General features: G+C 42.1%; 2 protein-coding genes across 15 annotated transcripts in view; one reads left to right on the plus strand and one right to left on the minus strand.

Annotated features, from left to right (window-relative positions):
* The window catches only part of NCOR1 (nuclear receptor corepressor 1), a 160,179-nt gene extending 158,490 nt beyond the window's left edge, over nucleotides 1–1,689 (minus strand). For 12 of the 14 annotated variants that reach the window (XM_047090006.1, XM_047090005.1, XM_047090008.1 and 9 more), the window contains exon 1: nucleotides 1,515–1,688. The gene's annotated coding sequence lies outside the window, so the exon portion shown is untranslated. Of the gene's footprint in view, nucleotides 1–1,514 lie in introns of all 14 variants that reach the window. The other 2 variants (XM_047089996.1, XM_047090004.1) reach the window with 1 other exon arrangement.
* Nucleotides 1,690–2,137: 448 nt separating this feature from the next.
* PIGL (phosphatidylinositol glycan anchor biosynthesis class L) overlaps nucleotides 2,138–16,671 on the plus strand; it is an 80,520-nt gene continuing 65,986 nt past the window's right edge. The window contains exons 1-2 of the mRNA XM_047089943.1: nucleotides 2,138–3,065; nucleotides 14,993–15,092. Of these exons, the coding sequence (XP_046945899.1) occupies nucleotides 2,834–3,065; nucleotides 14,993–15,092 (332 nt within the window). The 5' untranslated portion in view covers nucleotides 2,138–2,833. The remainder of the gene's footprint in view (nucleotides 3,066–14,992; nucleotides 15,093–16,671) is intronic.

Raw genomic sequence — 16,671 nt, forward strand, 5'->3', positions numbered from 1 at the left:
AAAAGTTAGAATCAGGACTCTCTGTATTGTCTTTTCTCTGGGGGAGTAGTTCAACATATGGTAAGCCTTTTGTAAAAGGAAAGAGTATTTTGGAATTGCAAGCAATCCCATCCTATGTATGTATGCAAGTATGTGCATATTATTTATATATACGTGTGTTAACCTTGATTTACATTGACAGGTGTGCTTAAAGCAAGGCAACTGTGCACTATAAATATTAAAATGAATAAATAAACTTCCATCAGGATTTAACAGAATGAGCAAATACAAACAGTATTTCTTTCTCCAACAACTTGTGTTCATTCCTTCGGTAATTTTTACCCATTTCTAAATAAGACTCTAAAATTGTTCTATCTGCTCCTGAGCCAGGGCCACTTGGTTTATCCAATAAATATCTTTATGAAAGGGTACATTAAGACAATTTTTTTTAACTATTAAAAATCAAATAATGACATCAGCTCTCCAGCTATCGAAGGGACAATCACATTTGACCTATCAGCAGCAGGTACTGATCAAGATATGTTGAAGGAATGAATGAGTATTTGTTGGCGTTTTAAAATCCCGGGCCTGTTGCTCTGGGCTCAGTGTTCGGCCTCCCATCATTGCCTCACCAGGATGCACACAAGGAATGTAAATTTCAATATAATTAGGATACAATTAGGGAAGCAAATCTGATGCAGCTGAATATACTAATCCCAAAGATTAGAATTACCTATACCACTGCTGTCCAAGGTTAACTGCCACGCGATATCAGGAAAAGACAACTGACCCTTCCTGAGCAAACACTTTTCATAAATAACACTCGTTCCCACCCGCACCTTTAATGCACTACACCTAATCCAGTTAAATCGAAGAATCCAGTCTCCTCTCCATTTAAAACCGGTTTCTCAATTAGTTTCTCAAATCCCTCTTCCTCGAAAAACAGAATTCACCGACTTCACATAGTAAGACACCAATAATAAAAGGCAGAAGGTACAGGGTTCAGATCTTTGCCGTCTCCACCACTACCCACCCTTCGCCATTACACCCCGAAGTGGTTTGGTTAGAAGGTGAACTAGTTTGCTCTTCACGCACTTGTCCATCGCTGTCACCCTCCCTAAGCCCTTCCACACTCCCAAGACGGCCACCAACTCCGCCTCAGAGTGAGCCCAGGCCCGCCACCTGTGCCGGCCCCACCTGGGGTCCCCAGGCCCTCCCGGTCTCCCTCAGTCGGCCCGCAGGACTCCGCACGCCCCCTCCCCACAGGACACCCGGCCGGCCGCAGCCCATTCTTCCTCCAAACTCCATAAGCCTCTTCCACTCGCCCAGCCCCAGCTCCGCGCCGCGCCCGACTCGCCCCGGGCGGCCGAGGGGAAGAGGCCGGGCGTCCGCGGCGGGTCCCGACCCGCCCGGCCCGCAACGCCCCTCGCCTGGCCGCGAAGCCGTTCCTGCGGCCGGCGCCCCGAGAGCCCTCGGAAGCCCCCGAGCGAGCGGGGGCCCGGAGGCCGGGGCTGCGGGCGCCGGGGCCTACTCACCGGGAGCTGGCGGAGCGTGGTAGCCGGCGCGCCCCCGGGCCTGCGGAGCAGGACGCGGCCCCGGCGCGCGTCCCTACCCCGGGACCTCGCTCGGCGCGGCGAGCCGGGAGCTCACTCCAGCCGCCGCCGCCGCCGCCGCTGCTGCTTCGCCACCTTGGCCGCCATCTTGACTCAACCCCTCTCCCTCCCCCCCGCCCGGCTCGGGCGGCCGCGGCTAAGGCGGCTCCGGCGCCGGCTCCTCCTCCTTCCGGAGGGCTGGGAGACCGACTCCCTCCGCTGGCCGAGCGCGGCTCCTACCTCGGCCGAGCTTCCTGGGTCGCCCCACGCCAGGTCCCCCTTAGGTCTCCCCTCCGCCTGGCGGCGGCGGTCCCCTCGAGCCGAGACGGGCCGGGGCCGCGCCCCGCCCGGCCGGACCCAGCGCGCTGCCATCGCGCACTCGGGCCGGGAGCGCCCGCCGCCGGCCGGCCGGTCCCCGCGCGCTCGGGGCTTTCCGCCCCCCCGAGGCGTGGGAAAGGGAAGGACCCATGGCCATGCCTCGGGCCCTGCGACCCCTTCGCGGCCAGACGAGACGGCGGCCGCCTGCTCGGGCGCCGGGCTGCAGGAAGGGAAGTCAGGTCCCCAGTGCTGGGAGCCAGAGGGGTGCACATCGACCTACCCAAGACACTTGCCAGGGCTGCGGCTGTAATTCGCAACCGGACTTCCCTGATATGTCCATGATGTTCCTTAATCTAAAGTCACACTCGTCCGAAGAGCCTGTGGCCCTCACGACTACGAAGTGCGCTCTCTCAGCCTTACTCTTCTACAGAAATGACTGGACGGTTCCTCATAACCGCGTGCTTTTCCTTCAGAGGAGCCACCACCCCACATTCCCAAATTAAGGAAAAACAAAGTCGGTGCATCCGGATAAGGAGCTAACCATATAATTATGAGAAACTCACGGGTTTTAAGAACGGAGTTACAAAATGGTGCATTGAAGAGAGGAGGGAACTCAAGATGGGGAGGGCGGTTATTTTCAAACGTTTCTTTTTAAACCCAAGGCACTGTAAGGACAAGGGTAGAAAACTAGACGGCAAGGGGTTTGTCTCTGAAATCGAGAAGGCAAAAAGGCGTCGTAGATGCTGCACAAAGTAGAGAGAACTAGATAAAGAAGGGTTGTGGGGCGTCCTTGTAAAAACCCCAGCAGGAACCCAACGTCTAAAACCTCTGGCCGGCAACGCGGACTTAAACTCGGAACGCAATTTCGGCAAGCGCAGTTTTCCCGCCGGAGCTCGGGTCTGAGCAGTCTTCCTCCTGCGCAGGCGCGGTACCACTTACGGAGCATGGAAGCGGTGGCTTTTCTGTGCTTAGCGGCGGTTCTAGGATGGGGCTTCCTCTGGGTTTGGGACTCTTGGGAACGCATGAAGGGTCAGAAGCCGGCTGGCTTGCCGGGAGATGGAAGCAGGACCCTCCTGGTGATCGCGCACCCCGACGATGAAGCTATGTTCTTTGCTCCCACTGTGCTAGGCTTGGCCCGCCTGAAGCACCGGCTGTCTTTGCTCTGCTTCTCTGCAGGTAGGAGGCTGTAGGCGGGGCGCTGGGAGCCGGGACTAGGAAGGGTGTTCAGCTGCTAACCTGTTTCAGTCGGCTTCTTCCCCGAAGGGTTCTCTGATGTAGGGAGCTAAGTGAATACACCGAAGGTCCGTACTGTGGGCACTTCTCGGAGAATCGGTGGCCGCAGCCTGTGGACTGTAGCGGCCAGCTTCCCAGGTGGGTTGGGGGACGTCCCCAGCTTAACGTACTTCACTGCCCGCAGAATTGAGGAGCACAAGAAAGCTGCTCACATTTCGTTCCCTTTCAATACCTACATTTCCGCTGGGAACTGCGACTGTACTCCTTATTCTGGGGAACTTTTTTATATGCTAAATGGACCAAGAATAATCTTGGCTCCTACTGTGGGACACCAAACAGAAGCTAAGCTGTATCATGCCTGCTCAGCCCTTAAAGTTGTACTACTCAAGGGAGCAAACGGCCCTTCCTGCTGCTTTTAAAAATCCATTTTGTTTAAGAAAGATGCGTATGTCGAACTGAAGAGATGCTCAGAGCATTAGACTAGAAAATAATTTCATAGGCAATTTTAGAGTTCAACTCCACCAACTACCAGTGAAGAAGCCTGTCAAAGAGTAAATCCTCCTTTATCATACAGAAAAGATGGACTGAGAAAACAAAAACTGACCATGATACTGGATAATGGAGATAATTGCACGACTGTATAAGTGTAATTGAACTGTACACAGACAATGGGTGAATTTTACGTATGTAAAATTATACCTCAATAAAGCAATTTTTTAACAAATGCCCATGACCGCTTTTCCCATTTGGTTGTGTGTCATTGCAGTTTTTCTACACAGATTTTTTTTTTTCACAGAAACCTCATTTTATACAATTTTATGTTTTTCACTGAACATTATTTTTCACTCGTTTACCGAATTTTTATTAAAAATGTGTGAACACCGCACGCTATTAGAATGGCCAGAATCCATCACCCTGACACCACCAAATGCTGGTGAGGATGTGGAACAATAGGAACTCTTACTCATTGATGGTGGAAATGCAAAATGCTTCAGCCACTTTGGAAGACTGTTCGTTCGGCAGTTTCTTATAAAAACTAAGCATGTTCTTACCAAACCATTTGGCAGTCGCCCTCTTTGGTATTTACCCAAAGGAATTGAAAACATGTCCACACAAAAACCTGCCCACAGGTGTTTATAGCAGCTTTACTCACAATCGCCAAAACTTAGAAGCAACCAAAACGCCCTTCAGTTAGTAAATAGATAAGTTGGTACATCCAGGCCATAGAATATTATTCAGCGCTAAAAAGAAATGAACTAGCAAGTCCTGAGAAAACACGGAGGAACCTTAAATGCGTATCAATAAGTGAAAGAAACGAATCTGAAAAGGCTACATACTGTATGATTCCAACCATATGATATTCTGGAAAAGACAAAGCTATATAGACAGTAAAAAGATCAGTGGTTGCCAGGGGTTGGGGATGGAAAGAAGGATGAATAGGAGGAGCACAGAGGATTTTTCTATGGCGGTGAAAATACTCTATGTTATTATAATAATGGATACATGTCATTATAAACCCATAAGATGTACAACACCTAATGAGTGTATAATACCTAAAGAGTGAATGAAACCTAGTGTAAACCATGGACTTTGAGTGGTTATGATGTGTCAATGCAGGTTCAATTGGGGATATATGTAAAAATCTCTATACCTTCCCCCCAATTTTGCTGTGAACCTAAAACTGCTCTAAAAAGAATAGTTTTAGGGGCACCTGGGTGGCTCAGTGGGTTGAGAATCCGACTTCGGCTCAGGTCATGATCTCCCAGTTCCTGGGTTCGAGCCCTGCCTCAGGCTCTGTGCTGACAGTTTGGAGCCTGGAGCCTGCTTAGAATTCTGTGTCTCCCTCTCTCTCTGCCCCTCCCGCACTCATGTTCTGTGTCTCTCTGTCTCTCAAAAATGAATTTAAAAAAATATTTAAAAAATAAATAAATAAATTCTAATTACTTAACATATAGTGTAATAAAGGTTTCAGGATAATAGCCTTTTAAATGGTTTTCATAGAGGTAAACCTTAATTTAGTCATCCCTTTATTGTATGCATATTTAGATGTTTTTTCTTCCCCAGTTTATCACTATTACAGATAACAGTGAACATCTTTATGTATTTCGTATTATTTCGATAGGACTGATTTCTAAATTTGGCTATTTCAAGGCTTTGCATGCAACTTGCATCCCCAAAACATACCAATTTATAGTCTCACTGACAGGCAGTAAGATTATCTGCCTTAATATAACATGCTCTCTAGCACTGATTAGCATTTTTTTATGTTACTAATTGGTATAACACTTTATCCCCTCAAAATCTTTTTGTTGCCAATAAGATTAACCCATTTTTCATATTTATTGAGAATATGGATCTAAGCACTTTTTTTCTCAGCTTGTCCTATTAAGGATATTAATTGTAGACAGATATAGGTTATGGCCTCATTGTTTGCTTTTAATAGTATTTATGTTTTATATTACAACTGTGGGAGTCAAATTATAACAAATTTGTTCCAAGATCTATGAGAGAAACCTGGGTTTTATTTTCCAAGTATTATAGGGGCGGTGGCTTCCTTAGTAAATTTCTCCTTATTTTTCAGCAGGTTGAGCCAGAAATTAACATTTTTTCAAGTGAAAAATTATAAAGCATGCCCTTGGTACATATTAAACACAGAATCTTTGTCTTTCAGTGTTTCCTCTGAATCGAACTTGCCATTTAAATTGTTCTCTCTTTGGGGACCTGGATGGCTCAGTCGGTTAACAGTCCAGCTTTGGCTCAGGTCATGATTTCGCGGTTCGTGGGTTTGAGCCCCGCATCGGGCTCTCTTGTAATTTTCTCTTGTAATTTTCGCATTGTTCTCTCTTGTAATTTTTAAATTACTTTTACTTTTTTAAATTACTTTTAAAATCCCAAACTCATTCAGAAATGTACAGATTCAACATCACCCACACTCCTAATTTATTTTAACATGAAAAACAGGAAACTAATAACTTGTGATACAACATAGTAAAAGCTGTAATGGCATGATAGAGAAAACTATAGATACAAAATGGAGAAAAGTATGAATTCTCATCTCAGGGTTTTAGATTAAAGAAACTTCTCCAAAGAGGTTTTCTTTCAAGCTCATCTTTAAAAATAGGGCTAGGTAGGGGAGACTGGGTGGCTCAGTTGTTTAAGCCTCTGACTTCAGCTCAGGTCGTGATCTCACAGTTCATGAGTTTGAACCCCAAGTCGGGCTCTGTGCTGACAGCCTGGAGCCTGCCTCGGAGTGTGTGTGTGTGTGTGTGTGTGTGTGTGTGTGTGTGTGTGTCTCAAAAATAAATAAACATTAAGATTTTTAAGTAACCTCTAGACCCAACCTGGGTCTCAAACTCACAACCCCGAGATGAAGAGTTACACGCTCCACCAACTGAGCCTGCCAGGTGCCCCTGTATGGCTGTAGCTTTTATACACCATTATCTGGTATGATGAGCCCTCTGATTTGTTGTTCTTTAGGGCATGTTTGCTATTTCTGACCTTTTTTCTTCCAAATACATTTCAGAATAAGTTTGGTCGTGTTCAAGGAAAAGTGTCTGGCATTTTTATTGGGATTTCACCAACTCCGTTGATGAGTAAAGGGGAAGCTAACATATTTTCCATATAGTCCTTCCCATCTGTGATCTTATAGTCTGTCTTTTCATTTACATTGGCCTTCTTTAATGTCTGTTAAATCATTTTATAATAAGTCTTACATATGTATTGAGACGATTAGTAATTCTGTTCTTTAATCTGTTTCTCATATCCAGAGGCTCTCGTTGCAAATATTATAGTTTTGTTACATTCTCATAGTTTGATGCTCTATTTCTTCAAACATATTAAATACATCTATCTGCTTCTAATAAATCCAGTGTTTGTAGTCTGTGTGTCTGATTTTGCTCTTTGAGTAACTTACTCTGAGTAACTTGTTTCCAAGTGTATTTTGTGTTTTTTTTTTTTCCATTGTGAGCACATATTTCTTGGAACCATATTTATGATAATATTTGGATGATTTATATTTGCTTCAGTCAGGCACCAAAGGGCACTATCTACCTTCGACCACTATAAACCAAAATTTTAGATTGAGATTTTTTTCAGGCTACAGGGGTAGTATAAATTTAGGGCCCAAACCCAAGTGTGTCAGCTGTCTAGTGCTGCGTAACAAATTATCTCAAAACCTAGTGGCTTAAAATGATAATTATTCCTTCTCGCTCATGGTTCCAAACTGAGCACAGTAGTATCTACCCCACAATGCTCAGTACCTCAGCTGGCCAACCCAAAGGCCATCGGCCACAACAACAACAACATATGGTAAATCCGTGTGGCTTGGGCTTCTTCTCAAGCTGGTAGCTGGGTTCCTGGGCAAGAACCGAGAGAGAGTGAGCCTGTGCTGGGGGTAGCCACATTGCCTTTTATGGTCTAGCCTTGGAAATCAGGCAGTATCACTTTCACCACGTTCTGTTTGTCAGGACAGTCATAGGTCCCGTCCAGATTCAAGGAGAGAAATAGACTCAACCTGTTGATAGAGAGCAGCAAGGTTCTCTAAGTGCATGTGGGACTGGAAATATTGCAGTAGCTATTTTTGGAAAACACCGTGTGCCACACCAAGTGAAGACAAACATGTAGTCAACAATTCTCAAGGGGTTGACATTTTTCTTATTTCCCTTTACACTAGAAGCAGGTCTGACAGAGACCTGTCACCATCTCTGTCTAGAGTGAGTTTTTTTCTAGTTTCCCTGTTGTACACATTGCCTTTCAAAGGTCCTGTCTTTGTGTAGAGGTCTCCTTATTTGTGCCCAATCTTTATCTCCTCCTCTGACTTTAAGCCATAGACAGATACCCTCAAGGCACCCTGGCTTCAGGTGCCCTCCACCTGTCTGGATTTGTGCTTACCTGTTATTTAAGACCTCCAAAGATAGCCCTTACTTTCCTGCTAATTTAGCCATACATTCTAAACCACGTTTGCCTTTTATTTCACGTGCTCAGGTATTCTGTCCTAAGAAGGTCTCTCCAGACATCTGATTCACTTTATTTCCTAAAACAGAACTTAATCAGGTTATTTTTAATATTGCTTTTTAACTATGAATAATTCTTCAACATTTTCCTTATTGAGATATATTTAGATCCAACCTCCAAAGTGTTAGTCTCATTTAACATTTTTCTTTCTGACCTAACACATTTGAGATTTCTTTTTTTAATTTTTTTTAATGATTATTTATTTCTGAGAGAGAGAGAGAGAGCGAGCAAGCAGGGAAGGGACAGAGAGAGAGGGAGACACAGATCTGAAGCAGGCTCCAGGCTCCGAGCTCTCAGCACAAGAGCCCCATGCAGGGCTTGAACTTGTGAAATGTGAGATCGTGACCTGAGCTGAAGTCGGATGCTTAACCAACTGAGACACCCAGGCACCCCTACATTTGAAATTTCTAAAACAGCATGATTTTAAATATTAGCTGCAACCGGTTAAGAATGGAATAAATTAGTAATACTTAAAAATATGAGTTCTGCATACACTGGAAACTAATGTTATATATCAATTACATTTCAATAAAAATCAAACAAAAATTAAAAAATAATTTAAAAAATAAAATAAATAAAAACATGAATTCTGTTTCTTTAAGGGAGTTACAGGAACTTCAGAACATGACTTAAAGGTTACATATATTTCCAGTCCTAATTTATAAAAATAAATAAAATAAAAATTTCATATTTTTATATTATAAATACACACATATATAAACGAAATAGGTACTTTTCTCTAAGGTTTAGGTTGATAGGATCTCCATATAATCATGCCAACCAAAGAATACATAGGCATCCAAGGACTAACTGAAAACAATGCTTATTCATAAATGTTGACACTGATGAGTTAACTGATAGGTTAGCTATTTTTGAGCATTTTATATATTTCTAAGCATATATTTACTTACCTTTTTTATAATTAAGCTTAGAATTTATAGGCCAGATAACTTTATACACAACCCCTATTTTGAACTTAACAGTGTATAATAAGCATCCATAAAAATGTTTATGACTTGCTGAATATTTACCTAATTAAAGAACGCTACATACTTTCCAAGCTTTTGTTTACTTAATAAGTTAGAATTTTAAAGGACTTGCTTAAACTATGAGAAATCATAAAAGAAATGCTAATAAACATCAGAGAAGAAGAAAGAAAATGCAGGAGAGCTAATCTAATAGAGGTGTAGAATGGGAATAATCAACAAAACAATTCATTTTGAAGAGCTTAGTATTGGAAATACTTGTTACAACTGCTCATTGCAAAGAGTTGGACACTGTTCTCATGCAGTGCATACTTCTAATTCCATGTGATACAAATATGCCTAGATAGTCAGAAAAAGTTTCCCAAATGATTGGCCCTGTTAACGAGGACATATCTGTATGTCACAGATCAGAGAAACTAACAAAAAGTGTTATTTCCCTTAGTAAAATCAATATTAACGCACTCCTTTTAGGAATAATCAGAAAATACAGTATTTACTGTGCCTGAAACTAAGTAACGTTGTGTATCAACTCTACGTGAATAAATTAAAAAAAAAATACAGTACTTACAAGTAGTGTATATTGGTTGATGATAGCGTATGGCAGTGTTTCTCAATATTGGCCGCTTGATATTTTGTTTTTAATGATCTTTTAAAACCTTGTTCTACAGGGGCGCCTGGGTGGCTCAGTCGGTTGAGCGTCCGACTTCAGCTCAGGTCACGATCTCACAGTCCGTGAGTTTGAGCCCCGCATCGGGCTCTGGGCTGATGGCTCAGAGCCTGGAGCCTGCTTCCGATTCTGTGTCTCCCTCTCTCTCTGCCCCTCCCCCATTCATGCTCTGTCTCTCTCTGTCTTAAAAAATAAATAAACATTAAAAAAAAAATTAAAAAAAAAACCTTGTTCTACAGTTTTATTTTTTTGTCTTCCTCTCTCTCTGCCCCTCTCCCATTCATGCTGTCTCTCTCTGTCTCAAAAAATAAATAAACATTAAAAAAAATTTTTAAAAAAACAACAACCTTGTTCTACAGTTTTATTTTTAAGATTTTATTTTTAAGTAACCTCTACAGCCAACGTGGGGCTCATAACCCCAAGATCAAGAGTCACGTGTTCCACTGACTGAGCCAGCCAGGCACCCCTCTACCAGTTTTAAAGACGTAATTTCTGTTTTACAGTGATAACTAGTAACTAAAAGATATTTTTTATTCAATGCAAATCTAATTTTTTTTAAGTTTATTTGTTTATTTTGAGGGAAAGAACGAGCAGGGGAGGGTCAGAGAGAAAGGGGACAGAGCATCCGAAGCAGGCTCTGTGCTGACAGCAGAGAGCCCAATGCAGTGTTCAAACTCACAAACTGTGATATCATGACCTGAGCCCAAAGTTGGATGCTTAACCAACTGACCCACCCAGGCGCCCCATTGCAAATCTAATTTTTAAATATTTTTTATTGTGGAAAATTGGCTATTGTGAATAATGCTGCTGTGAACACAGGTATATAAGTTATCTGTTTGAGTCCCTGTTTTTAGTTGTTGTTGTTGTTTTAGAATATACCTAGGAGTAGAATTGCAGAGTTACATGTTAATTCTATGTTTAAATTTTTGAGGCATCTCCATCCTGTTTTCCATGGCAGATGTATCATTTTATGTTCCCACCAGCAATGCACAAGGGTGTGTTTTCTCCACATCCTCATCTACATCTGTAAGTTTTGTGTTTGTTTTTTGGGGGGGACTCAAACTCAACAAACCATGAGGTCATGACCCAAGCTGAAACCAAGAGTCAGATGCTTAACTGACTGCGTCAGACATCAGCTCACGTCATGATCTCACATTTCACAAGTTCGAGCCCTGCATCGGGCTCTTGTGCTGAGAGCTCAGAGCCTGGAGCCTGCTTCAGATCTGTGTCTCCCTCTCTCTCTGTCCCTTCCCTGCTTGCTCGCTCTCTCTCTCTCTCTCAAAAACAAATAATCATAAAAAAATTTTTTAAAAAAGAAATCTCAAATGTGTTAGGTCAGAAAGAAAAATGTTAAATGAGACTAACACTTTGGAAGTTGGATCTAAATATATCTCAATAAGGAAAATGTTGAAGAATTATTCATAGTTAAAAAGCAACATTAAACAAGCTGAGTTTGTTTTTGCTATAGCTGTCCTAGTGGGTATGAAATGATACCTCATTGTGGTTTTGCCTTAATTTCTCTTACGACTAATGATATTGAGCATCTTTTCATGTGCTTATTGGCCATCTACCTTTGGAAAACCGTTTTCTGTTCAAGTAATTTGACCATTTTTTTTAAGTTTATTTACTTTTTTTAATGTTTATTCATCTTTGAGAGAGAGAGAGAGAGAGAGAGAGAGAGAGCGCCCGGGGGAGGGGCAGAGAGATGGGGAGACAGCTTCCCAAGCAGGTTCTATGCTGCCACCGCAGAGCCCCAGGTGGGGTTCGAACACGTGAACCTTGAGATATAAACTTAGCCGAGACCAAGAGTCAGACGCTTAACAGACTTGAGCCACAAAGCACCCCAATTCTAGTTTCGTTTTTAAAACGTGATTTCTCCTTTGGGGAACCTAGGCCTTTGGGTTCTAAGAACACTGCCCCCTCCTTTTATCTGTCCAACCTAGTGTTGCTAGTTTTGCTAGTTTCTTATTACTGTCACTAATCTCTGGGCCACTTCACTGGTCCCTGACTGGTCCTCAAATCTTCCACCAGTTATGTATTAAGTTATTTTCATTAAATTCTTACTGATGTAAATATTTGGCTTGGTTTCTGTTTTCCTGGGTAGACCTTAACTGGCCAGAAAGGACCTAAAATCCTTCATTTTACAGTTGAGCAAATGTTGACCTTTTTTTCTTTCAAATACATTTTTTTTAATTTTTTTTTAATGTTTTTATTTATTTTTGCGACAGAGAGAGACAGAACATGAGCAGGGGAGGGCCAGAGAGAGAGGGAGACACAGAATCGGAAGCAGGCTCCAGGCTCCAAGCTGTCAGCACAGAGCCCGATGCGGGGCTCGAACCCACAGACTGTGAGATCATGACCTGAGCCGAAGTGGGACACTCAACTAACGAGCCACCCAGGCGCCCCTCTTTCAAATACATTTATTTTAAAATTAACTTGGTCGTGTTCAAGATAAAAACCTTGCTAGTGTTCTTGAAACCCAGGAACTTAAGGGATTTCCTCAGTATTCATAAAGTTAGTAGAAAGTATTGGGCCCGTGATGTTTCGATTCTCAACCCATTTCTCATTTTAACAACTTAAAACTTACAAGGTAGGGTAACTAAAGGAGTGAAAGAGGGACTTTTTATGATGTTTCTTTTGATTTTTAATGGTGTAAGTATTTTACCTACTTAGAATAAATTAAATTTTAATTTTAAAGTAAAAAAATGTTTACCTTTATACACTGTGGTGTATAAGTGTGGGTCTTTACAAAATGGCTTTAATTTCCATTAAATGTCATTATGATTACTAGTAATTATTGAGAAATACTAGTTATCACAAGATGGAAGACTTCACTAAGCATAGTTATCCATAAACTTATCACTTACACACACACACATACACACACACACACACAGTGTAGTTCTATGTAAACAAATCTACATTAATCCGATTTTCTGTTTTCTAGAATAATGATCTCCAATGATCTCCTTTTTGGGTCACATTTTCCTACTGATAAAAACCTTTGAGCAAATACTCTCATTATATGTATATTTATTTATAATTATATTAAGTACATGGACCACTGAATTAATGTGTACATTATGAAACATTAACGAAAGTTAATATTTATGAAGGACAAGGTAAACAAATTAAGAGGAAAAGTTGCAAAGCTTTTCCTCTCCCCAATAGACAGTCTTGTGCATCCCAGTGTGCACCTACCCTACTTGGACACAGTTCGTTGTTGTTGTTGTTGTTGTTGTTGTTGGGCACAGTTCGTTGTTGGTGGTGGTGTTGGTGTTGTTGCTGCTGCTGCTGTTGTTGTTAATGTTTATTTATTTTTGAGAGGTGGGGGAGGCGGGGGAGAGGCAGAGAGAGAAGGAGACACAGAATCCGAAGCAGGCTCCAGGCCCCAGGCTGTTAGCACAGAGCCCAACGCGGGGCTCGAATTCACAAATTACCAGGTCACGACCTGGCTGGAACCAACGCACTGTGAGATCATGACCTGAGCCGAAGTCAGATGCTTAACCGACTGTGGCCCCCAGGCACCCCTCAACACACTTCTAGAGTGTGTCCTTAAGAGCTGCTGCCGGATCTCAGACGCTTATTCTGTTGAGGTGCCTACATGTTCACCAAACTTGGGGAAAATATTTAAAATGACCTCTGACTTCAACTCCCTAACCTATTTTAAGTTCCTTAATTCAAACACAAAACAATAAACTCCTTAGCCTCCATCCCAAGCAGTTTCTCACAATCCTGAGAGCCTGATATGCAGACTCTGGACTTAGGAATCACGTCACTAGAGTACATTAGACTCCTTATCACCAAAGATCAAGGAACCTGGAGATGAAATGGTTGAGGGTATGTAGATAGACTGGAGAGGAGCCTAAAACAGCACGACCGTCCGGTTGACGATACCTTCTATCTTTTTTTTTAAAAAGAAAAAGTTGTGATGAGGACAACAGAAAACTATCTGGAGTCTTTTTAGGGTTAGTCCCTTTGTTGGCTACAGTGTAATGACTATCTCCTTCCTGGGTTCAAACAGTTCAAAACTAGCACTGGAATAACCCCTGCCAAAGTTGAAAGGTCTCATGTGGGAGTTTTTCTCTGCATTATGTGGCCAGGACACGAAGCCTCTCTCTGTTCAGTGCTTTGTGAGTGCCTGCAGGGTGCAGGACACCAGGACGACACAAAGTTGAATGAGACTTTGACTTTTAAGGTCAATGACATTTAGCAATTCATAATCCAATCATGGAGAAAAGTTCATATTTATGAGCACACTGGAAATGATTCCTTGCCAGGGGAAGAACGAAAGCCTTCCCAGAGGGAATGCCATTTGGTCAGGACAATGAAAATGATTGTAATTCAGGAAGAAAGGAAGCGGAGGAGGGGGAGGGTAAAGATAAAGAGGTGGAGGAAAGAGAAAACAGTACTGAACTGGATGGATGTGTGTGGTCTCATGTACTCAGGAAAGCCTCCAGAGATGACCATCATCCCCACTTTACAGATGGGGAAACCGTGGCTCAGGAAAGTTAGGTAACTGGCACGTATTACACATGCAATTATCTGCTGGAGAGTTGAATTAAGGGGTGCATTAGCTAGACAACTGCTCGTAAATGCAGTTTAAGTGGTACCAAAACTTCCCTGTATATTATTTGTAAGGATACAGGGAAGCTGTACTTACCAGAACCATTCTTAGGAAATAGACTACACGTGTTGGGAAAATAAAGGTTACATAAGCTATTCGGGGCACTGATGTGGTCAAGATCCCCAGGGGCACATTTTCCTGTAATACTTAGGAGTAAGAGCCTCTTCTTTAAATAAATGTTTAACAGATACTGGAGTACTATCAATTTAAAAGGGCCAAACTAATACCGTTCCCAGGTACCTAACTTATTCTGAGTAGTTATAGAAGAATTCATTTTAAATCTGCTTAACTCCAAAGCCAGTGGTCTTGGCGATGTGCCATACTTCCTGTAGCATGCAACTGAAATGCAGAAAGACAGATGGACAGACAGAAACAGAGATGGGGAAGGATCAAATGGTACTTCTAAAGACTGGGCTGCCGGTGGTCTCACTGGAGTGAACCTAGTGTATTTTCCTCAACTTTTTATCATAACCACACATTTTTCAGGCAGCTTAAGTCCCTTAAAGAACAAGATAAGAATGAGTAAACTGATACTTTTCCAGTGTTAAATCTACCACTATATATTTGTTATCTCCAGGAAATTACTACAATCAAGGGGAGATTCGTAAGAAAGAACTTTTGCAGAGCTGTGATGTTTTGGGGATTCCACCCTCCAGTATAATGATTATTGACAACAGGTAATGTATCTTTCAAAAATGTAGAAATTCGCTGACAATAAATATGCAGTGATATGCTCAAAAGACACAAAAAAACGAATGTGGGTGTGTAAGAACATCTTATTTGAGAAGTCTACTTAAAATAGTTTCACATTTGTTTTTAAGTGACAGTAACGCAAATAAATGTTTTCAACGTCTGTTCAGATTCTGTCTCTGAAGATAGCTACTTTAATCTTTAAAAAAAAAATGTTATGAAATTTTCAAAACTACACAGAAGTATGAAGAACAGTGCCATGAACCCCCATATGCCTACTCCTAAGCCCAGTTAATTATCAGGCCTTTTTTATTATACTTGCTTCATCTATCCCCACTTAACAACTTGTATGTGTATGAAGCATTTTTTAAGAAAATCTAGGCCTCAGGTCATTTCACGCCCACATACTTAGATACACCTCTCTTGAGAAGATAGACATTTTTTTTTCCTATGGTCACAATGCCATCATCATCACCTCTAACAAAATTAATAGCAACAATTCCCTGGTGTCCCCCCAACACCTACCTAATCTGTAGATGTTTGTCCAAGTAGCTCACCGTCTTTTTACAGTTGATTTTTTCAAGTCAGGATGTGAACGAGTCCACACGCATAGTTGGTTGACATTGTTTCATTGTCCCTTCCTCCCTTCCCTACCTTGTCTTTGATTGTGGAGAAAACTTAGTTGTCATACAGGATGTCACACATTCTGGATCTGTCTGCCTGCCTCCTCATGGTATTAAGTTGTTCTGTCATCCGTATTTCTTGCAAACTAGAACTTAACTGTAACTTTCAGGGGTGAGAATACTGCATAAACTATACCGTGCACTTCATATAGCATCATTTCAGGGGACACATGCCATCTGATTGTCTCACGGTGACTCCACGATGGATCAGTGAATTCACATGGCAACAGCTGTTCCTTTCATTTTAAAGACCCACACCCACCTTTCATGTAATGTTTTCATGATTGCCTGAATCACTGTTTAACTAGAAATAGCCGAATGCTGAGTTTCTAAATATCTCCTGCATTCTAAGTATATTAGCTGCAAAGCAAAACTTTATCGACTGGGGCTATTTACTTAATTATCCCAATATATAATTTGATCCGAAAAGACAGCAGGATAAATGCTTAATTCTTTAATTGCCATTTTCAGATAATTGCCATTTTCAGAATAAGGAGTTGATGCCCTACGTACTTCCAGTGGTAATCTGTTGTTTGTTGCTTGGATGGGGGAGGGCACTTTTTCATTTCATTGAGTACCTATGTGTTTTTAGGTATTCAGGGTTTCAGTTTCAGTCATGTTCTTTGATCCTCCGGTTGTCTCATCTGTGACTGTTGAGACTCTTCATGTTAGCCCCTGTGTCCTTTGGGTGTGACCTCTTTAGTCTTATAGAATTTGCTTGCTATCAAGGACAACCAGATTTCCCAACACCTTCTTGTGTTCTTTCCTGCCTCAGTCCTGGCATCAGCCATCCCTCCAAGGAGTTTTGGTGTCTCTTAGGAGGGTGTGGCATTTAGAGACCATAGCCAGAGTTACTTGAGTGTTTATTTCTACGGTGTTATTT

The sequence above is a fragment of the Lynx rufus genome, unplaced genomic scaffold (assembly GCF_022079265.1).
Source record: "Lynx rufus isolate CCGP_SWC_20201006 ecotype Redwood Valley unplaced genomic scaffold, mLynRuf1.p SCAF_28, whole genome shotgun sequence".
Classification (NCBI taxonomy): domain Eukaryota; kingdom Metazoa; phylum Chordata; class Mammalia; order Carnivora; family Felidae; genus Lynx; species Lynx rufus.